Genomic DNA, 23,483 nt, shown 5'->3' with positions numbered 1-23,483 from the left:
AGTCAAAATTGCTGTAAAAGCAGAAATAATTTAAATTCTGGTCTCAACTCTTATATTTTAAATATATTTTTGAATCCTAGAAAAATAAGGATAAATCTTCTTTAATAGTTTTTACTATATTTACAAAATTTCAAAATTATATTAGGTCTTAGCTGACAAATGAGGTCTGGGGTGGTGTGGGCACTAAGATGCGTGGTGCACAGCCCAGAGGTCATAAGTTTGAAGCCATAGCAGAAGTGTTCATGGTGTGGCCTGTCAGATTCCTACAAATCTGCAAATTCTGCTAAAAAAACTCGTCACAAGGAGAAGGAAAGGAAGCTGACAAATTGGATTTATTTTTAAAGTATTATTGTTAAAATAAATCTTTGATAACTTTCCTTATTCCTCAGCATTTTCATAATTGCAAAATATTTTCAAGGCTTCATTATACATTATGTAGTACATATTAAGTTTGCAAGGGAATATGTTTCTGGCCATCAGTGGAGATCTCTAGATTATTACTACAGTAGTAGTAACAGAGTTAAATAAACTAGCCTTAAAGTAGTACAATTAGAAGGCCATTTGATAAATGTATATATTTTTTAAATTTTAAGAGGCTGATATGTTTGTAATTTTGATTTCCTTGAAATAATTTACCCTTTCCAATATTATGGAGTATTATAATCTGTATAAACTGCACAACATTATTCACAACATTTGATATCTTAATCTTGCAGCTGATGTCCTGTTCTGTAGGAAAACATAATTGTGTGAAATACTCTGCCATCTGTGACTATATAAGAACAGTAGGGGATTTGAGTGCCACTTGACTAGAGATCTTGAGAGATTTTTCACATGGTACCTAGGCACCTCACTCCTATTTATGCCTTTTGGAAATTTCTCTGTCTTTGTCTTCCCCTTGCCACTCTTTAGTAGCGTGGAGGGAAAAGTATCAGCCCCACTAAACTCTTTTGTTGCTTCACTCCAGCCAGCCAATATAACCTTTTTATCATGAATAATCCCTGACCATCTTTCCCTACTTCAAGGCCTTCTCTTAGCTAGTTGCTGACAATGAACAGATACTGTCCAGGTACATAGTTGGCTGCTGCCTTCATTGAGTCATTTGCATATTATTTCTATTGTGCCCTGAAACATTTCCTAAATCAGCTGCTGTATCTGACCTACATGCATAGAAGAGATGACAGGCCAAATGCTTCTGAAGCTCCAAGTATTGTGAATGAACCATGCTAATTCTCTAGGATCTCTTGGGTAGGACTGATAATTAATTACTCTATCCTCACATGTCAGGGTCCACAGCCAAGTAAGTAAAATTATAGTTGAAAATTCCAATAATATTCTTTGCTTGCTAGTGTAACTTTGTCGAAAATATTTGATGATATGCCTGCTAATTTGAGTATGCCTGTTGAAACATGGGCTATGGTCCTTTAATCGTACAGATTTCTAGTCCCTCTGGTTTTGTTCTGTTCAGTGTGAATCACTTCTTTTATTTCTCTCAGCAATAGACTTGTTTTATGGACTGCATTCTGTAAGGCTTTTCAACATCCTGCATCTGTAGTGGGATTTTCTCTAGTGCTCAGGTTGACTTAGGCTAGGGACAAACATTACACATACATTGGTTTAAGTGATCAGGAACTGGTTTAAACTTCTAACAGAATAGAAGCTCAGTTCACATAAACCAGTTTCAAAATGGCTGAATGTAATATCAGACTTAACTGGTTTGGTCAAACTGATTTATGCAATGTCTGTCCCAGACCCCTTCCTGGTTTAAGTCAAACCAGAATCCCCCAGCATCCCAGATGCTGTGCTGCCTGCTCCAGAGAACAGGGCTGGCCCCGCACTGCTCCGTGGCCAGAGCTCCGGTGGAGGCTGCAGGCACAGCAGGGGCTGCCTGACTTCCTCTGCCCCCCACTCCCCTCGCTCAATCAGGGATCCCCACCCTCCCTTCCTCCCATCTTCCACAGCATGGACCCCAGCCCCATCGACTCTAGGCATGTGGTATGCTAGCTAGTGCTGAAAGATGTCTGTCTGTGTGTCTCTAATTTCACAGAGACAGGCAGATGGAACAGTGTCTGCTTAGGGATTTTTGGAGCTAATCAGGTCAACTGGTTATGTCCCTCTGTTCCTTCCTTATTCATAGAGTCATAGATGTTTGGGTTGGAAAGGACCTTATCAGATCATTGAGTCTGACCTCCCTGCCCTGGGCAGAAAAGAGCGCTGGGGTCAGATGACCCCAGCCAGGTGCATGTTTAGCCTCCTCTTAAAGACCCCCATGGTAGGGGAGAGCAATACCTCACTTGGAAGCCCTTTCCAGATTTTGTCAACCCTTACCTGAAGTTAAGGGTCTAAGCTAAATCTGTTCTCTGCCAGTTTGTGACCATTGTTTCTAGTTACTCCAATGGGTGCCCTGGTAAACAGAACATCTCATAATCCTTGCTGTCCCTTCTCCCCACCGCAATGAATTGTAGGCGGCCACAAAATCAAAGAAGTAAGAGGCAACCTTGCCTTCTCTGAGGCTCGAACTCAGGACCTCCAGATTGTGAGACTGATGCGCTGCCGGCTGCACAAAGAAGGCCCTGGCTTGGAAAAAAGCTGTTTAAGAAGATCTTGAATTAATGAGAGAGGCTTTTGATTTGTTGATAGGCTGATAAATGCTGTGCTATCAGCCCCCTGCTGGCTCCCCTGCCTGTCAGGTTTGTAGACAGTATGAAGAAGCAGGGACAGGGAGATTGCAAAGCTCAGTATCATCCATCCATACATGCATGCACTGCACCCCCCCCCCCCCCCAGCCCTTTGCCTCAGTATGCTAGCTGGGGGCTTGAGTCTGGCAACGTTCCTGCCCCTTTAGCAGGAGTGGGGAAAAGCCTGGGACGGTGCAGGGAGGGTGGGGGTTTAAACACCTCCCTAATCAGTGTCCTGCCAGGGCCTGGCCACTCCCCCTTCAGCTCAGCATTGTGGAAGGGAAGGGAGGGCTGCTCTAGTGCCCCCCAGCTTCTAGCTTGAGCCACTGCAGGAATGTGCCGGCCTTTCCTCACTCCAGAGGGAATGTCTGTGCAGCTGCAAACCGGTTCAACCTAGGCAGTTTAGACCAACCTACAAAGATTGAATCAGTTGAGGCTCAGGCTTTTTGAATGTCTGTCCCTGCCTTACCAAATGCATTATGATGGTTTTGGATTAAAAGAAAAAAAAATACCACTGCATTCTTGTGCAACCATATGTAACATTAATTTTAAATATTTAGTCTTAAATGCCTCCTTTTGGGAAAATTCTCTGTCATAAATGACCTAGCCCCTTTCAAAGGGATATCATCTTTTTTTCTTTGAGCACTAAGAGGGAATCCCTGGTGAATCACATTCTCCAAGCTTACCTTGCTGCAGGTGTCATGCTTTCAACTCTTACTATGGAGGGAGTGAGAAAGCATTCCCTAGTTGCAAACTCTGATCTTTTGATACAGTATTACCATTCAATCAGCCCGCCATCCCTGGGAAAGTGATAAGGGCAAAATGTTTATTTGCTGCATTGTACTGTTTTTTAATTGAAAACGCTGGTCTTCAGCAGCCTTTTAAAGTTCTGTTCTGAGAGCATTAAAGCTGTTCCTCAGTGACATTACTGGAGTAAATATTAGTAACTTCAGTGGTTTGAACGAAATAGTTTGCTTCTGGGCACTGCTGCAGGAAGACAGTCAAGTAGTTCCCAACTTTTATCTACCAAGTGGCAGAAATAGACTTTTAGAAGTCTCTAATTGAAAACATTAATCTCTAAATTATCTCGTCTGCATTCAAACTCTACAGAAGAAATCTTTGTCCCCAGTTTTTGCCTATCAGTTTTGAAAAAACTATGACCTTCTTTATGTATTTTGGATTGTAGGGCCACCAAGGATTATGATGCAGTGAGCTGTGTGGTTTATAGAAAGATTGCTTGTATTTCACAATGTGGTATAAATTGTGCCTGTATGCAGTTCTATCAGGACTGTCCAACTGGCAGCCTGTGAGGGGTTAAGTTGCAGCTCCTGGGTTTCTGCCTGGCCATAACTTATTCTATCATCCTTGGCTCTCCCTCCTTCCTCTGGTTTCTGCATTCTATGCCCATCCCAGGGGGTAGTGTGGCATGGCATGGAGTGGCACAGGGCACTCAGGGTGAGTCTGGAGCCATATAGCATGTGAAGCAGCTATGGGGGGCACCCACATTGGTGTTCAGTGCAGCAGCAAGGGGAGAGCATGGGAACCATCCATGTGGGATCATTGTAACAGTGTGGAGGGTGGAGAACTGTGTGGGCACATACTGCAGCGTGGGGGGTTGTCCATTCAGCCTGGGGCTCTGGATTCCCTGCTAGTGCAGGCCATGGGTGGGGTGGCCCCCCGGCCACTTAAAAATCAGGGCTGTCCAATTTCTTTCATAAATTGCATCTATAGGTAAATGTTTTAAGTTTAAACATGATGTATGTGGTATTATGTAAGCATTAATAAATACATTCAAGATATGTAATGCTTACTTTACTAATGATTACTGTGAGTTCTGTTTATGTATGGTGCTTGTGTTTAGTATATTGGTACATACTCTGTACAGGTGTGGCTTCTGCATAGACATTTTATAATTTTATTATTGTTTATTAATAGCATTTGTATTATAGTTATACCAAGCAGCAGTGCTTTTATATGAGAGCGAGAAAAAGAAGGAAAAGTCCTTTTCCCCCAACAGTTCAATTATTATAAAAATGGAAAATAAAATCATAAGTCTAACATACCTGACATCAGCTTTCTGAACTGCTTTTATATGACACATCTTAAATTCTGAATTGTATCTGTGTTTTGATTTTTAGGGTGCAGTTTTCTTGGAAGGCGTGACAGTTAAATATGTGACCCAAGTGACAACTCAACCAAAATTGGGCGAGATACAGCACAAATGTCAGCAATTCTGTGGATGGGGAGGGTATGAACAAAAGCCATTTAATATTAGAATTTTTTGTTTGAACTATATTTAAATAAATGTTGTTTTCTTAATTTTGCTGTAGACAAATGTAAACTTAACAATTCAAGAATTTACAAGTCGAGTAAGCAACTATATATTTGGATTAATTTTTATCAGAACAATTTTGAAAAATAAATGGTAAAGTTAATGATGGAATAGCACCAAATGGCTTGCAAGGAAAAACAGCAGTATTAAGAAACAAGATTCCAGAATTACTTTTTCATTGTTGGATTATAATTTATTAGCCATTTCTACACAAATTTTAGAATCTGGATCTGTTATTTTGGCCAACATTAATGCCTTTTTAAGCAGTGAATTGATGGACGCTAGTTTGAACTAGAGAACATATTATATGCTTTCTTTTACATCTGTCAATTCACTTCAGTCCTGATTTCTATACCTTTTTTTTGGTTTTTTGGGTTTTTTTTGCTGCTTAGATCTTCTAGGAAGCCTTTGCCAGTTTTGAATTGTGCATAATATTGGTATAAATGCTACATCTAGCTGCATTTCTAGAATTTGAGTCTCGAATTTGAGCTCCTCTGGGCCACCTAATCTTCAGATACTAATAGTTTAGTGGGTTAAACTATCTCACCTCAAACAAATCCCTGATTAATTCAGACTACTGGTGTTTTGCCATACTTGGAGTTTTTTTAATCAAAAAGCATTTGTCTCTTGTTGCAAATATGCCTTCTTAGAGAGTATTAACTTTGTAGAAGCTGGTGCAATGCAACTCATGCAAGATTGATCTTGCTTGTCTTGTGTGCTAGCTTATTGTAGAACCTTACTAGACATACTGCTCCTTTTAGGTCTGGATTCCCTGGAGCACAGCCTGTTTCCATGGACAAGCAAAATATTAAAGCTTTAGAGCAGAAGCCATACAAAGTAAGCTGGAAAGCAGATGGTACTCGGTAAGTTTTATATCTTTAAAAAAAAATTAAAAAGCATAAATTGCCCTGACAGAGCAGATTCTTTGCATGGGTAGTCTCTGTGCTTCTTGGTATGTGAGTTCTTGCCTGTGTGCAAAGAAGAAGCATATTTTATCAATGAAATTGAAGCTAAAAAACCAAAATGTACATTGATACAGTGTATTGTAACTTTGGTTGATGTTTGCAGTTGGATTTCTCCCAATCTATGGAGCTAGATTAAATGTTCCCTTACAGGTTCTAGCTTGTGCTCTCTTGTTTTCTTTGATCTTTACAGGTTGAGTATCTAGGCTTGAATATAATAGTAACAAGGATCTTGGAATAACTGAATATAATATGTGGTTAGAGGTTTAAAGGAACTTAGGATCATAGAAAGGGAGCTCACAAAGTCATTTAGTCCAGCCCCCAGCCAGGGATTGAACCAGAAACATTTTAGATGTTCAGGTTAAAGCTCCCAGCTGAGCTACTTTAGCATCGGCTTTAAAAGAAAAAAAAAAAAAAAGCTGCCTTCCCAGCCACAGGAATCTGTAGCCAGCCTAGTCTTCTAGGTACTTGATCCATTTTTGGAAGGAAAAAATCCCTATACAGAGACCAGTTTTTATTTATTGTTAGGAAGTTGACATTTGTTTTTTCTTATGGTGATACTGAGTAATGTTAAAAATTTTGCAGTTCTCTACTTCTGTTGATCCTCAAGCCTGAGTAGACCCAAGAGTGCTTTTTTTGATTCATTAGTCAGTGCTGCCACTTGTACTGCAATGGTGATATTTCTTTTTGTAGAATTGCAGGTAAATCCTAATAATATGTTACCAATGTTGAACTTTTATAATGGCTAACTATTGAAGCTAATTCTGTATGAAAAGGTAGAACACTGCTGAAATTAATATCTGTCAAAACAGAGGAAACTGCATAATGCAACTAATGTGAAGTTGACAGAAATCTTCAGTTTAGCTGATGATCAGTTTTCAGTTAAGTGCTCGCTCTTTATTCTGAAGTTATTGTAGTGGATTCATAGAGATCAGTAAATTTGGGGTGCATATATTTTGCTTTTTAAAAAAAAAAATTGAACTTTTAAAAACCTAAGAGCCTCATAAAATTCTTTGATAAACTTAACAGTCTATATTTAAAAGCTATAAATGACAGAATTATGGACATGTGCATTATGGTAGCCTTCAACTGCTTAAATCAGGTACTCAGCTCTACAAGGTCTGCACCTCATTCAGTGGGCAAGATTATTACTAAAGTAGAGGTTTGCAAAAAGTGTGTAGGATGTTTTCTTGTATTCAAGGCATTGATATGAAATCCAGAAGAACTTAGTTCCTGGGTCTTACCCAAATCATAATACAGTGTGATAATCATAATGCATGTTCACAAAGACACCATCCTAAGGTTGCATGGGTATCTCAAGATGTTTCTTAATAATACCATATTGACTCAGTTCCTTGGTGAGGTTTTTTCCCCCCCACTTAACATGGGGGGGGTCTCATCTTGGAGTCGAATATGAGGTGGGGGAGCAGACGGATGCTGTGGTTCCAGTTCCAACCTGGGTGCAGCTGCTTCCCCCAGTGTCAGCAGGCTGCATCCCTGCTCTAGCCTGGGGCATGGCCCCATCTTGGCCTGGTAGCAGTGGCAGCAACGTTTGCTACATGCCCCAGGCTAGAGCAAGATGGAGTCTGCTGACAGTGGAGCAAGGGTAAAGTGGGGGTGGAAGAGGAGGATGGGCAGGTGGGAGGGCAGAAAGAGGATGGGGGCCCAGAATGGTGGTGGGGTAAGGTGGTGGCATGGTGGGGGCCTGAGTGCAAGGGGGCTGAGGTGGTGACAGGGCAGGGGCAGGCAACAGTGAGCAAGTGGAGGTGGGGATGGGTAGCAGGTGGCAAGCACCTGTGCCCCCCCACCTCTTGGCCTCTTGCCACTGCTTTCCTTGCCACTGCTAGTGGAAATAGCATTGAGGACTGTGAGTTGATATAAAAAGTGACAAATATCAGTAGAAAAATAGGAGAGCTTGTTCTGAGGCAAAATTGGAAAGCTAGTAGAGCTACAGTAAAAAAACCCAATCAAGTGCTCATTGGGAAGGCAAACTGAAGATAACGTTTTTAAGTTGTTCAAATCTCATAGCGGACAAGTGTGGTGTAACTGTCTAGAGTGAGTGCTTGTACGTAGATGCTTTTCTGTTGTGCCTAAAATTTAGAGGTAGTCGTGCACAGTAATTTGGTTGTGATACAGCTGCAAATAAAAAATGCTTTTAAGGCCCTGTTGTGCATTTTTGGGGCAATGGGAAATACAGTTAAAATCTTTATCTGGCACTTAAGTGACTGGAAATTCTATTGACTGGAATTTCTGGCCAGATGCAGGGAACGGGGTGTGAAGTTTGACATGGTGGCCACCACCCTGCCCCGGCACTGCTCCACATGCAGTGCTCCCCCCCCCCCCCCCCACACACACACACACTCTGTGTTACCTGAAAACCCTTGCCGGGTTATTTCAGATAACCAGAATTTTTATATAACCGGCAATCTCCTTACCCCATGGATGCTGGATAACAAAGATTTTACTGTGTATTTGGAGTCATTTAGTCCAACACTGCTCAAGGCAGGATCACCCCTACCTAAATGATCCCAGACAAATGTTTGTCTAACTAGCATTTAAAAAATTTCCAGTGATGGAGATGCTATAACTTCTCTAGATAACCCTCAGTTGGAATGTTATTCCTAGTATTCAGTCTAAATCTCCCTTGCTTCAATTTTAAAAACATTAATTTTTTATCTGTGCTTGTTGGACATAGAGAATAGTGGATTGCTATCCTCTTTGTAACATCCCTTTCTGTAGTTGAAGGCTGTTACCAAGCATTTCTTCAGTCATCTTCTCTCCAGACTGGATAATTCCTGTTCTTCCAAACTTTCTTTTGTGTCATGTTTTCTAGATTGCTAATCATTTTTATCACTCTAAGCTGTACTCTTTCCAAAGCATCCATATCTTTCTTGAAGTGTGGTGCTCAGAACTGGACACAGTATTCTCCCCCAGTGAGGCCTGACCAGTACTGAATGCAGTAGAAGAAAAGTTATCTGTGATTTGTATGCAATATTCCTATTAATACAGCCCATTTGCCTCTTGCTTCAGTACTAGGTCTCTTCTATCCCTAATAAATAAGCTTTTGTCATAACTTGTTTAGAAAGATATGCCATATTGCTTATCGAATTTTCTCTTCGTAATTTGGTTGTCTAGAGAAAATACCCATTTCTTGACATAATTCAAGATGATTAGATTACTTCTTGCCTCTCCTCTTTAAAAAAAACCCAACACTTTAATAGAGTGCGATGAACTAAAATATTGAGCAGGCAGTTTAGGCAAGTGAGGCTAAGCTGGGATATCATTTAGGGCAGGAGTTTGTAACCATTCACTAACAGTTGGCTGAATTAACACAGCTCAGTCCTGAAGTGGGTTGGAGATGGCAGTTGTTAGCTAATCCACCACTGGATGGGGCATTTTCTTGCAAAGCTTACTTAACAGTGGGTTAACTAAGCTTCTGTGACAATATAGTTTTTTGGCAAGTGTGATAAGATCTTTTCTGGCCTGCAGGCTGTAGGTTACTGACACCTAGTTCACAGGGTTCTTGTTTAGATTTTATTTTAATACTCAACCTCCATCTGCTTTTGTATTTTTTCCCCTCTTACTGTAAATTTTCCTGCAACTTTGTTGAGAGAGGTGACATATAAGTAATTCCAAAGTGTTTAAATGAGAGTAGAGATTTTTTTTTCATGGGCTCTCAACTGAAATTTTGTTACCTTGAATGTAAGTGGAATCTTTTTGCGTTTTGATAATTACTTCAATATTTCAGACTTTGAGTAAAATCTAATAGCATTTGTCAAAAATAATTAAACAGCTTGGAGAAAAGTTTTAAGGAATGTGCTGTACCAGTTGCTGATTTAATGAATGGTATTCCTACTATCAATAGTTCTAAATGTTTTAACAAGTGCATTCAGTATTGGCTAATTTCTTACCATCACCACGACTAGGCTTCACCTTCCCTATATCAGGTGGAATCTGAGCTTCCTAGGAGTTGAAAGCCCTTTATTCTCTTAGGAGCACTATATCTCAGTTGCTGTATTCTCCTGGAGGGAGATTCAAGGTGACCAGATAACTGATATTGGGACTTGAGTTCTTCTGCAGGGCTTCCTTTCATTGCTTTTAGTCTTTTAGAGAAGGAAAAGTCACACAAGGACAGTCTACATATTCTGCTTAAAGAGACCAAATCCACGTATTCACAAGTAAAAGAAATAGGCACCGATATGCATCTCTATCCATTTGCCTTCCAATTTTTTGGGAAAACTAAAAAGTTCAGTATTGCTGTACAGGTGTATGCTACAGAAACCTGTATCCAGGTTAAAAAAAATTGAGATGGTTTGCTGTTCCAAATCTGATACTATTACAAAAAGACTCCTTGTCTTCCTCCATTTCAACTGGTCTGTGCTGTCTGACAAAATTAGTTCCTTTTTAAAATTCTCAGAATTGTCAACAGTAAAATTTAAGTATTATATTATATCTTAATCTCTTACCTTTTCTTTGGTATTTCTTGTTTCAAAGTTAATTCAAGGATCCACAAGCATTCATGAAAATTTTGTTCACTCGTGCCATGAGGCATTCAGATCACAATATTCCTTTTTGTGTTGTGAAAACTACTGAGAGATAATTGATATTGATGTTTGTTGCATCATGGTCAATAATCTCTCAGTAGCAGGAAGAATTTAATTACTGACATATTTCATAATATATCTTCATTTCAGTAGTGTTAGCAGTCTTTATTTTACAAGATGTTTCGTCTTTTGAATACTACTAAGCCCACGTTGTGGGCTTAGACTTTAATATAGAGGTTAACTTCATTCTTTAGTGTTTTAAAACAAATTGAATATACATTCCCTACAAGCTTTTTGACTGAGTTAGAGTTTACTACTTCAGCTTTTAAAATTCATATTGGCATGGGGGGGAGAGATGGAATAACTCTGTAAATAAATACCATATTGTTCTGATGATAAATTGGTTTTGCTTATAAGCAGGGCTCCTGGTTTTCTCCGATTTAAAAATTGCAAATTCTCTGATTAAACCCCCCAAATCTGTGATAAAAATTAAAGGCCCCCCACAGCCCCCTCCAGCGCTGCTGGTGCCCTGCACTCACCCCCCCCAGCCACAACAGCCCCTCAGACCCACAGACATGCAGACACAGAGCACACACAGACACTGACACCCACCCCAGCAGGTAAGTGTGTGGGGGGGGGAAAGGGAAGGTGCTGGGGGGTAGATCAAGATGGGGGGGAGCGTGCCCCTGTGCTCACTCCCAGGAGCAGGGCATAGGGTGAGGGCAGGTGTGCCACTCTGTGGGCCATACATACACCGGCCGGCCTGATGGGGTTCACACATGGAGGCTGCCACCACAAATCTGCCAATGCACCCTGCGCTACCATCCCACAGCCACCCGCACAGCTTTGTGGGCAAGTGGTTCAGGGTGTGGCAGCAGCAGTATGGTGGCAACCACTGTTTGTGGGCCACACACGTGCCACCCAGCCGGGGGGTGGAAAGGGGGGCTTGCGTGCAGCAGCCACCACTGCACTGCTGCTTATGCCCCGTGACCGGATGCATGGGTCCGTGGTGGTGCAGGGTGGTGGTGGCTACGTGCGGGGGGCGGTGTTGCAGGCAGGCGCTGCCGCTACGGAGCCATGGCCTTCACCCCTGGACCCTAGAGGTAAGTGGGGCGGGGCTGAGGGAGCGGGGGGTGCTGCCGGCTCCGGATGTAGGGCCAGGGGCTGAGGGCACGGGTTCCCGTCTGTGGGGGGCTTTGCGGGTAAATGATGCAGGGCACGCATGCCACACGGCCGCCTTCCCAGGAGAGGAGGAGGCTGGAATGTGGCTGGCTGCACAGCTCCGTGACTGGCTCTGCAGTGGTGGTGAGGGATGGGGAGCAGAGGGGGTTCTCATGCGGCAGCTGCTGCCACTTACCTGTGGGGCTGTGCCAGCGGTGACAGTTGCTGCCTACAAAACCTCCCTGCGCTGCCTCGGAGCCATGCCTGGAGCTGTACAGCTGGCTGCAGGGCAGCAGTGGTGGTGTGGTGGCGGCCGGGCGGCACGCAGCCATCCCTGCCACCATCCTACGCTGTACAGCAGCCACGGCTGCCATGAAATTGTTGCTGCTGCCAGGTGGCTGGCCGCACAGCTCCAAGCACAACTTTGCAGCAGTGGCGTGGGGAGGTTTTGTAGGCAGTGGCCGTCACCACTGGCACGGGCGGCCCCTGGGCTGGCAGCACCCCCAGCTCCCTCAGCCCCTGGCCATCTTCCCCAGCCCTGCCCCACAGTCCCCGAGCCCCACTTACCTCTAGGCTCCATGGGTGAAGGGCATCCTGAGCCCAGCCTTGGCTGAATCGGAGGCTCAGGCCTCGCCCTTCCCCTCCTGGCAGGGCTGGGATTTCCCGCCCTTTTTGCAGTTAGCTCTTGCGGGCTTGTTCCAGCCTGCAAGAGCTCTTTGCAAAAGCGGAGAATCCATGGATTTCTCTGCTAAAAAGGGAAATCTGCATTTTCTCCGATTTAAAAACAGGGAATCCGTGGTTTTCTCCATTTTTCCATGAGAAACAGAAAACCTGGATCTCTGCTTATAAGTCAAATGCACATTTTCAAGTTCAGTTTTAGAAAAAAGAATTTTTCCTTTAAATATGAGTCAGTAACTATGTATTAAGTCCTTGAACTGCTGCTGAGCTTGCAAAATCAAATAACCAGGGGGAGGACTAATGGGGCCACATGTATTTAAAAAAACAAGCAAACTCTGACAATTTCTGGTTTGATATTTCTGTTGAAGAAAAATATTTTAAATGCAGAAGTCAGGAAAATTTAGTAAAGGCCTATTTGTAGAATTTCTTCAGTTCTGTTTTCTCTTTATACCAAAAATGAAATGGAACACACACAACTCAGATACAAAAACTGAGTTACTGTGCTACGTGCAAAGAATGTTTGAACATACTATACTGATTCTATTGTATAATTTGCACAGATTTCAGTTTCACTTCTGTCACTTTCACTTTAGCTCATCCTATTGTACAACAGTATCATCCTGGCTGAGGTACTGTCCCAGGAGCCAGAGAGGGTGAACAGCAAATAGCCACCCAGTGTATGCTGGGGAATCTTGTAGCTGGGCTCACCCAGGGTCAGTTTTAGCAGCATCACGTCTATGAACTGTGGGCATATGATAGTCTGGGTCATCCAGCCATTGTGGTCCTTCCATGCAGGAGGTGAGCCTGCTGCCCTGTTGCTACCATAATGAAGTACATGATCCTGCAAAGCACCCGTAAGGACCATAATGCTTGGTTATTAAGGGTGTTACACAGGGTCATCTGTTCCCTACAATAATGCCACATTATTCAGATTTCGGGTTGATCCCATGTACAAGTTAAGCATGACTTTTATAGTTTTCTTTTGGGGAGAAAAAGGTTGACCTATACTTGGATTAATATGGTATTAGCTGATACTTTATCCATAAAAAAAAAAAAATGTTTATGTACTCAAGTGTGTGGGTGTGCCTGGATATGATATGATGAGATATGAGATGGGGTGCACTGATAGAGATTTTGGGGGCTGATACGTTAGCTGATTTTTAAGGAGGCATATCAGCTGATACTGATCCTATTTCTAATACAGCTATGTGCAGCTGTTAAGTCCATTGTGGGAGGGAAGGGGCATTGGGGGGGGCAAGTCAACGCCCCCTGTGGTGATGGAGGGACTGGGGCAGAAAGAGCCATGGCTCGTCAGGGTGCGGTTCCTGCTGCTGCCTGCACCCCAGGAGGGAATGGTGGGGTGTTGTCCCCCCCCCCGGATCTGCACAAGGTGGGGTGGGCAGGCTGCAGCTGCAGGCTAGAGCTGGGGCTGTGCCGGGCTCTGCTCTGCGGAGGCTGGGCTTGGGGTGGGGGCTGGAATAGACTCCAAGGGGGCTGCAGCCACCCCAAATTTTGACATAACCGACACCGCTGCCTGCCTGGCTCAGCCCTGGCTCAACGCCCTGCTTCCACCCATGCTCTGGGAAGAGCTGGGGCTGCGTTGGTGCTGGGAGAGGGGCTACTGCGGAACTTGGGTTGGCTGCAACCCCCTCCGTAGCTCCCAACCCAAGCCCAGCCCCTGCTGAGAAGAGCCCAGTGCAGCCCCGGCTCCAGTCCACGGCTGCAGCCTGCCCACCCCATCCCATGCAGATCTGGGGGTATGTGCCCCCTCTCTCTGCCCTCCTGGGGTGTGTGCAGCAGTGGGAACCGCCCCCCCGAGCTGTGGCCCCATCCCACGCCTCACCCCGGCTGGGCAGTGCTTGCTCCTGCCCCCTCCCTCCCTCACCGCAGGGGACATTGATCTGCCCCTCCGCACACCCTTCCCTTCCCCTTCCCCCACAACGGACTTACTAGCTGCACGCAGCTATGTTGGAAATCGGCTCAGTATTGGCCAATATGCCTCCTTAAAAATCAGCTATTGTATCTGCCCCCAAAATCTCTATCGGTGCACCCCTAGTAATTATAAATGGATTCTTGTCAAGGTGTTTCAAGTGGAGTCTCACACTGTCCTGGGCCCAGTGCTGTTCAGCATGTTTGTTAATGATTAGGATGATGGAATAGAGAGCTTCCTGAGTAAATTTTCAGACAACATGACACTGGGAAGGATTGCAGATGCATTGGAGGATGAGTGCAATTCAGAAGGATCTCGGCAGATTGGAAAACTGTGCTGGAGCTAACAGGATGAAGTTCAGTGATGACAAACGCAAAGTGTTACACGTATAAATAAAAAACAGATGGCACTGGGCTGGATGGCAGTACTATGGAGAAGGCTCTCGGAGTTGTGGTAGATTGCATGCTTGTATTGAGTCTGCATGGAAGGTGAATACAGTTTGGGGATGCATCAGTAGAAGTATTAGGTGCAGACATAGGAGGTGAATTAGTGCTTCTCTACTCAACATTGGTTAGGCCTCATCTGTAGCATTGTGTGGAGTTTTGGGCTCCAAATTTTTTAAAAGGCAACAAAAATGGTGAAGGGCTTGGAAGGCAAGTCATATGATGGGAGGCCAAAGGAAATAGGCTTGTTCAGCTTGCAGAAAAATTGCTTAGAGTAAAAATGATAGTAGTCTTCAAGTATCTGAAGGCCTGCTACAAAGAAGAGTGAAAATGCCTCTGCTTTTGCTGCAGAGGGCAAGACACGGACCAATGCCTTGAAGTTACCAGGAAGTAGGTTTAGATTGGTAGGTTCAGATGACCCCAGCAAGATGAGCATCCAGATGTTTTTTGAAGATATCCAGAGTAGGTAATTGCACCACTTTTGGCAGGAGTCTATTTCAGACCCTGGACACTTGAATTGTAAAGAATATATATATATAGTTTGTCTAATCTAAAGCAGTCTTCTAGCAATTTATGGCTATTAGTCCTAGTCTTCCCCTGGAGGGCCCTGTTGAACAGACGTTCTCCCAGTCCCTGATATGCACCCTTTATATATTGATAGGTTGCCACCAAGTCCCCTCTGAGTCTTCTCTTCTCCAGGATGAACAGACCCATGTCTCTCAGCATCTCGCATGGCCTGCTTTCCATACCTTTAACCATATGCATAGCCCTCCTTTCGACTCTCTCAAGCTTCTCCACGTCCTTCCTGAAGTGTAGTGCCCCGAACTGGATGCAGTACTCCAGCTGTGGCCTCACCAAGGCCGAGTAAAGCGGGAGGATGACATCTTTAGTCTTGTTTGAGATGCATTGTTAGATGCATGCCAATGTTTTGTTTGTTTTGCCAGCTACAGCATTGCATTGATGGCTTATGTTCATTGTATGGTCTATCCAGACCCCCAGGTCTCTCTCACTTGTGGTGCCACCCAAGCCTGTAAGTATGTTGTGGGTTGTTTCTCCCCAGGTGGAGCACCTTTCACTTCTTGGTGTTGAACATCATTAGGTTTTACTCTGCCTACCTTGCAAGTCTGTCCAGGTCAGCCTGCATCTGCAGCCAATCCTCCGGCATGACCTCAGTCCCCCATAATTTGGTGTCATGTATGAAGTTTGCCAGTCTGTTTTTAACACCTGAGTCCAAATCATTAATGAATATGTTAAAAAGTACTGGTCCGAGTACTGAACCCTGAGAGGCCCTGAGAGGTCACCAAGCACCATATTGACTCAGTTCCATCTATTATTACTCTCTGGGTTCTGCCTTAGAGCCAGTGACCTAGCTACTGGACTGTTGGGTTATCGAGTTCTCCAACTTTACCGTGAGCATGTCTTTGGAGACCAAGTCAAAGGCTTTTTTGAAGTCCAGCTATTTGACGTCAACCTTGTCTCCCTAACCAGGCAGTGTCTTTCCTGATCATAGAAGGAAATGAGGTTGGTCAGGCATGACTTGCCTGCAACAAAGCCATGTTGGCTATCTATTAGAATACTGTTTTCTGTTAGCCTATTGCTAATGGATTCTTTGATAATTTTTTCCAGGATTTTTCCAGGGATTGAGGTCAAACTCATTGGCCTGTAATTCCCTGGATCCTCCTTCCTTTTCTTCTTGTAGCTAGGTACCACACTGGCCCTCTTAGTCTTCTGGAACCTCTCCCAAGTGCCACAAGTTCTCAAGCTGGTTCACGAGTGCTGCAAGTTTTAACAAGCTGGTTCAGGGGAAATCCAAGACCGTGATCCCACTGTCCCACTAAATGAATGTTTGCTAGTGGCTTTGTATTAACTATAAGTTTTAAATAGGAAGTACTGATTTGCTGCTACTGATGACACATTTATATTTTCATTTAAAAAAAAAAAGTATTTGAACTCTTTATTGTGGTCAAGCGAGTCTGAGAGTTAGCATGGAAGAAATATAAATTTGGGAGAAAAAAAACAGATGGAAGAGGCTTATTTTTGGTTTTCCCTTGAATGTCACAGATGTAAATAGACTGAAATGTATTGGTCACTTCTGTATACCCTGGAACAATGAACGTGCAGAATCTAAATATTACTGCTTTTGAAATATGTAATAGAAATTGTATACATGCAATTTTAAAATTCTAACTTTATAGAATGTCATTCAGTGTTTTTAAAGTATCTTTTGCTTGTTAACTGTAATGATCCTTGTGTGCACTCATTGGAGAATATTGTGTATGAAACCTTGGGGCCTTAACTTAGTATAGTTTGGTATGATTAGAACAAACAGTAGGATGTCATTAAATTAACAATTGGTATTGTGCTCTGGGGCAGAAAATGATTGTCTTTCAAATTTCCTTCCATGTTTTATTTTAGTATAAAAAATATTTCTTCATTGTATATTTTATATTCACCTGGAAGATTAAAGGCCTTTATAAAAATATTCCCATTTTCCTGCAAGCCATTTTAGCTTTCTTTAGAAGCATGATAAATTGGAAATGGTAGAAGAACTATTTGGTAAAGAATGTTTTTCTTTCAACAATGTAGTTGATGCTCTAAATGCATTAAGTGCAAGTATGTTTTCTAATTTTTCACTGGTTATCACCAGACCACAGTTAGATACTGAAACACTCCTTAAAATTTAGGCAATTTTTATTGTGGAGGCTGTTTAAAAATATATAATACATACACATATACAAAGAACCAGTTCTTAAAAGGTAATGATACAGTTCTTTTATGTAGTGCTTTCCCCTTCCAAAGAATTTTCCTTAAAAAACATTCTGAGATAATATGGTGTAAACTAGTTGGTAAACCTGAAAAGTATTCTACAGTTAACATAGTGTTTAAGAGTGGCTTCAATGGCTCTGTCATGCAGCTGTAATTTAAAGGTTGTACTGACTGACATACACTGTCAAAGTGATCACAGTCAGGAAAATGGCTTCTTTTGGACTTTTCAAACCTTCAGCCTTCTTTTCAAAGCCTGTAAGATAAATGTTCATAATTAGTGGAAAACTGTTTAATCGCATATAAAGTCAGTATCTTTAGTGTATAGTAGGGTTGTTTGCTTAGTGGCGTGTGGGCTATATGTGGTCCTTGCAGGATTAATCTGGGGTCTCTGGGCTTCTGCATACCTCCATCTCCAGTTTCTGGTTCCTGGCCCCATGCCAGGGGCAGTGCTGTGCAGGACACAATGATAGTGAAGCCCACATCCCAGGACTGCATGCTGTGCAGTGGGAGAGGGGGTGCTTGGGTGGCACAATGGAGCAAGGTTGCATTTGTGGTGCTGGTGCTGCCTGTGCTGTGTGCGACTCCTGGCTGCTTAGAAGTTGGGTGGCCCTGGTATATGACAAAAGGACTGTAAATGTGTTGCATGAAAATGGTGTCAGGATATTGCTGAACATATGGAAAGCCATCCTAGAATCATAGGATTGGGAGGGAAATTAAGGATCAAATAATCCCAGCCCCTGCACAGAGGCAAGTTCACTATTTTTAAACCATTTCAGATAAATGCCTAACTAGCCTCCTCCCCCCCCCCCCCAGGAAAGGAGACTTCACAATATAGGCATCTTATTCCTGTGTTTTACTGTGGTTACACTGACAGGCTTTTTCTGGAGACTTGATCTAAATCTACTTTGCTGCAGTGTTTAAACCTGTTATGAGACTTGTCTTCTGTGAAAGGGAAAACAGTTTCTCTCTCTCTTTCTCATGGCAAGCTTTTAAACATTTGAAAATTGCAAATGTCATCTTCTTCCCCTTCTCCTCCCCCTCCTTTTTCAGACTAAATATTCCTGCTTCTTTCAAACTTTCCTCATATGGTTTACATTTCAAGCCCCTTTATCATCTCTGTTAGTCACCTCTGGATCTCTATTTTCTGATATGTTCTGTTTAAGTACACATAGTATTTCAGGTGAGGCCTTACTAGTACTCTGTAGGAGGCTATGATTACCTTCCATGTCTTGCATTCTGTTAATTCAACCCAAAATTGCATTTTTAAAAAAAATTTTTTTTTGTACCAGTGTTACATTTTTGTGACGCATGATGAATTTGTGATCCACCATAACACCCGTTTGGTTCTCAGCAGTTCTACTGCCATTGCAGTTGCGCCAAATTCATACATGCAGAATGGGGGATTTTTCTCTAGGTAGAGCAATGCACATATATGTCTTTGAATTTCTTTTTGTTTTCTATACCCCAGTTCCCAAATTTATTAAGATACCTTCTGAATTTTAATCATGTCCTCTAGTGTTCACAGCCCTTCCCACTTTTGATTCATCTGCAAATTTGATCAGTATACACTCTATCCCTCCGTTCAAGTTGCTAATAAATTTTCTGGCACAGGAACGAAAACAGACCCCCATGGAAAACCCTGCTTTGAGACCTTCTGCCAGTCTGACATTGATCCGTTTACAGTTACTTTATGCTTGTTTTTATTCAACCAATTATCTACCTACCTAATGGTAATTCTGTCTAGCCCACTTTTGAACTTGCTTATGAGAATGGCATGTGGGATGCTTTACTGAACTCAGATATATATTCCCTATATCAGCTAAGCTGGTTAGCTTGTCAAAAAAGAAATTAGATTGGCGTGACATGATTTGTTTTTAACAAATCTGTGTTGGCTGCCAGTGATCACCCTTTAATCCTCCAGATGCATCTAAATTGACGGTTTAATAACTTGCTCTAATATCTGTGTAGGTATTGAAGTCAACGTGACCAGAATTTAATTCCCTGGGAACTTTTTGCTGTTTTCAAACATGGGCATTTTCCAATCCTTTGGGTCTTCACCAGTCATCTGATGATTTTGCAACTGTTGCTGATGGACCTAAGATTTCTTCAGTTTATTCCTTCATCAAGGGGTGGATTCTGTTGGTCCTTGATGACTTATCTTCATAGAAGTCATAGGCTTGGAAGGGGCCTCAAATGTTATCTGGTCCACCCTCTGCAAAAAAAGCAGCAATACTATCCCATCAAATGCTTATGAAGCATCCTTTTGGAAACCTCCAGTTAAAGGACATCCTACAACAGTGGTTCTCAACCTTCTTAGGCGAAGAGAGGCTCAAGGCAGCCCTCAGAAAATGCCGGTTTTTTGGTTTCATTAATTTTTTCACCACAGAAAAATAATAGAGCAATTCTTCTGTTGCAAGGAACTCAGAAATCAGATAACAGGTCAGAATGTTTTAATGTACGGATTACTCTCTGAAATCTCTGGGTTTAACTTGTGATTTGTGTTTGTGCACCTAACAGTGCTAACTTTGTGTGGCACCTTCTTGTACCCTTGAAAGGATCTCAAGGCATCCCAGGGTGTTATGCCATCCTTGTTGAGAATCACCGCTACAACTTCCCTGGGCAGTTTCTTCCATTGCCTTACTGTGCTCTAACAGCAAAGAAGTTTTTTTTGTCTCGAGGTCTAATTTAAATCTCTTGCTGTAATTTAAAGCCATTGCTTTGTGTCCTGCCCTTTGTGGTAAGGTGGGGGTGGGGGGGCGACCATTATTCTCTCTCTTTGTATGGCAGCATTTCAGATATTTGAAAACAGCTGTTTTGTGTGTGTTCCTCCCTCCCCCCACAATCTTTTTCTCAAAGTTAAACATATCTAGCTCTCTAACTTTCCTCATGTGGCTTGCTTTTTCAACTCGTTTATCATTCTTTATATACTTGTTATCTGTATCTCTTGCCCTCTTTGTTGTCTTTGTGATTGTTGCAGTTGGAGGGGTTAGGGCTGAAGTAGACAGTAGTTATGGAGCAGTTCTGTCTTGGCCTCTGTTACTAGTCAAAGCCAGTGAGCAGTCAGACTCAGTTTTGTTCCTTTATCTTTTCCATCTAACATATTTCTAAGATCCTTTTTTGTTTTCTTTGATATTTTCTCCTAGCTGTAACTTGCTTTTTTTGCATTTGCTTTTTTTTTTTACCCTATGTATTTGTGGCCTTCCTATGCATGTTTCCTGAGTGAAATATCTTTCCTTCCATTGCCTGTACATGTTTCTTTTAATTTTTCTTCTTTCAAATGGCTAAACAGCTCTTCATTTAGTCATAATCAGACTCTTGTGGTTTTTTTTTTTTTTCATCCTACGTCTGTGTTGGAGTGGCTTGATGTTGAGTCTCTGATGTTATCATTTTTTAGGGACTGCCACCCATCTTGAACTCTTTCTCTTGATTCTTCTGTTCATGGGACATTACCTACTACTTTGACTTAGTTGAAATACACCTTTCTGAAGTTTGAAATGCTTTATCTTGGATCTGACTTCCTATCCCCTTACTTAGGTGTCCTTAACTTTCTAAAACCAGAAAGTTCTCATCCACTTGCATTAAGAACTTGATTGACCTTGTGTTTCACTGTATTTTCCTGTCAACAGATATTGAAAGTTAGAATTCCCTTCTCCCTGTCCCTTATAACTATTTTTGTTAATCTTTCTGAGATGCATCCCATCATCTTACTTTCTTGATTGGATGGTCTTACAGTAGACCTACACTATAATGTAAGTATTATTTCTGTCCTGTTTTATTTTCACCTAGATGCATTCAGAAGGTCTGCTATTGTCTTCTACTTGAAACATAGTGCAAGTATGTACAATCAACATATTGTGCAATTACTCTTCCTCCCCCCCCCCCCCCCAATGCTTTTCCTTCCACAACAAATTGTAGTCATCAACATAGGTAGCCATGGCAGTTACCCCACCAGTCTTGTCATGTAAATTAAGGTATAATTTTCTTTGTAGACTAATTGGTAGGTCATTCTGCTTGTTTCCCTGTTTTCCTTACATTTGTAATTTGTCATCAGAGGTACTTTGTGAACTTCCATGTTTCTTTTCACTTTTTTTAAAGCCCTGTTAATTGCTCTTTCATCCAGGCTTAAGCCTGTTTTTTGGTTTCTAAACATAATTGTTTATTTGCTCATAAGACCCAGTTTAAAGCCTTCTTCACCACAGTATAACTGAGCAAGACCTAAAGATGGTCTTCCTAGTTTTTTTCCAGATGGATCTCATCCTGGAACTGAAGTCAGCTTTCACAATACATCAACATATTGAAGAACCCAAAAGCCTCTTGCAGACACCACGCTTGTAGTCCTATACTTGTATCTTTTGCTTTCAACAAGAATTGATGAGCCTATCACCTGTACCACAAACCACTTGATCCTTTTGTCAGGAGTTTGGTAGTCTCCTAATCTGCTCTGGTTTGTTTCTAGCAATATCACTGGTGCCCATGTGGTTGAGTAGGAAGGGTAGTTGTTTGAGGGTCTGAGTTTTGGCATACCAGGTCAGGATGACAAGCAAGTATCTCCGTTTCCCCCATAGAATTTCCAACCACTAGCATCCTTCCCTTTTCAAGTATTGTAGTGCTTTCTGATTCCTTCCCTCTATTTGTTCATGAAAGTATTTGCTGCAGTGCTACCTGTGCTGAAAGTCTGAAAGCAATTGTTTTTCTCCTCCTATGCTAGACGCATTTAGTTTGCTGCCTTTTGGTGGTCACATGATGCCAAGAATCTTCCCTATTCTTCATTTGCTTCTGCCTTAATCCAGTGTTAGTCTTTTGTATGCTAGGTCATAATTAATGAGTCATGACTTCTTTTCAGGAAGTCTTCATTCTCTACAGAACTGATAAGTTGTTCTTCCACTCCACAAAACTTTCCTTCTAGTAAGAGTACCAGCGTGCAGGAAAGTCTCATCTGTCCTTGGGGGTGGAGCTGATCATGATGGACTGTATACTACTTCAAAGCTTCATTTTAAATCTGTATTTTTTAAAACTTTTAAAAAGTCCTTTAAGAAGTCTCTAAGATGTAAATGGCAATATTCTCCCGGCTGCATTTTTATCTTTACATGTTTTAAGCATATAGGATGGTAGGTGACTAAAACAATTAAATGCGAGTTAGAAAGTCCGTCTTATAATTGATGAAACTGCTTATTCCGGTTATCAAACTTTTTTTCTTTTAGACTGTCACGGCGGGGTCCTCTAGGAGGGCCGTGTTCTCCTTGAGGCCCTCTCACCGCGCTACTTCGGCCCGAGGGCACCCTCCATTCTCGCCCCCCACGTATTGCTGGAATATGTAATAGGGAGGCTGCCTTGTGTTTCCTCGGGCACGTAAGCTCCTGGACCCCTCGTGGGTCGCCCCGTACGATGGGTGCTACTCAAGCACCCCAGCCTTATGGGCTGTGCGTGGCTCCTACCAGCCCCTAATACCACGCCCCAAGCCTCGCAGATGTAATAGACGTTGTTAGGTCTGTACGCCCTCTTCCTGGGCCTCCTCTAAAGTGTAGCCCACTCTGGGCTCTCTCTCTCGCACCCAGCCTCTCACTGGGACTCTCCTGATGGTGCGGTCCCGCTCAGGGACTCCCTAGCGGGCCCCGGCCCTTTCGGCCAACCGCACGGGTACCCTCTCTGACCCCGGCTCACCGCGTTGCTACTCCCTGTCTTCTTGGGGGCAACCGCAGCGCCCTGCCTCGGTCTGAGGGGTGTTGCCGCGCTAGCCTGCGGCCGGGCTCGCTATGCCCGTCTTGGGCTCCTCAATATGGCCCTGCTCTAGGGCATGCCCGCCTCGGGCTCCTCAGTAATGGCCCCGCTCCCGGGCCCCTCAGTAATGGCGCTCCCCCTCTTTGGGGCTCGCCGTGCCCCCACGGGGCTTCTCAATAACACGGTGTGGCGCTCCCCCTCTTTGGGGCTCGCCGTGCCCACCCTGGGCTTCTCAATGAAATTACCCCTCGCTCTGGGGCTGGGGTCTATG

At 43.0% G+C, this 23,483-nt stretch overlaps 1 protein-coding gene and 1 non-coding gene across 6 annotated transcripts in view; one reads left to right on the top strand and one right to left on the bottom strand.

Moving 5' to 3' along the window:
- The window catches only part of RNGTT (RNA guanylyltransferase and 5'-phosphatase), a 381,871-nt gene that overhangs the window by 57,715 nt on the left and 300,673 nt on the right, over positions 1-23,483 (top strand). For all 5 annotated transcript variants that reach the window (XM_059731910.1, XM_014600584.3, XM_059731918.1 and 2 more), the window contains 2 exons: positions 4,817-4,926; positions 5,772-5,873. In XM_059731910.1, coding sequence (XP_059587893.1) covers positions 4,817-4,926; positions 5,772-5,873 — 212 coding nt within the window. The remainder of the gene's footprint in view (positions 1-4,816; positions 4,927-5,771; positions 5,874-23,483) is intronic.
- On the bottom strand, positions 2,500-2,572 carry TRNAV-CAC (transfer RNA valine (anticodon CAC)). The gene has a single exon. It is a non-coding gene; the product is annotated as a tRNA-Val (tRNA).

Source organism: Alligator mississippiensis, chromosome 1, assembly GCF_030867095.1.
Source record: "Alligator mississippiensis isolate rAllMis1 chromosome 1, rAllMis1, whole genome shotgun sequence".
Taxonomy (NCBI): Eukaryota; Metazoa; Chordata; order Crocodylia; family Alligatoridae; genus Alligator; species Alligator mississippiensis.
The sequence above is the reverse complement of the archived record's forward strand: the minus strand, read 5'-3'. Positions and strand labels throughout refer to the sequence as shown.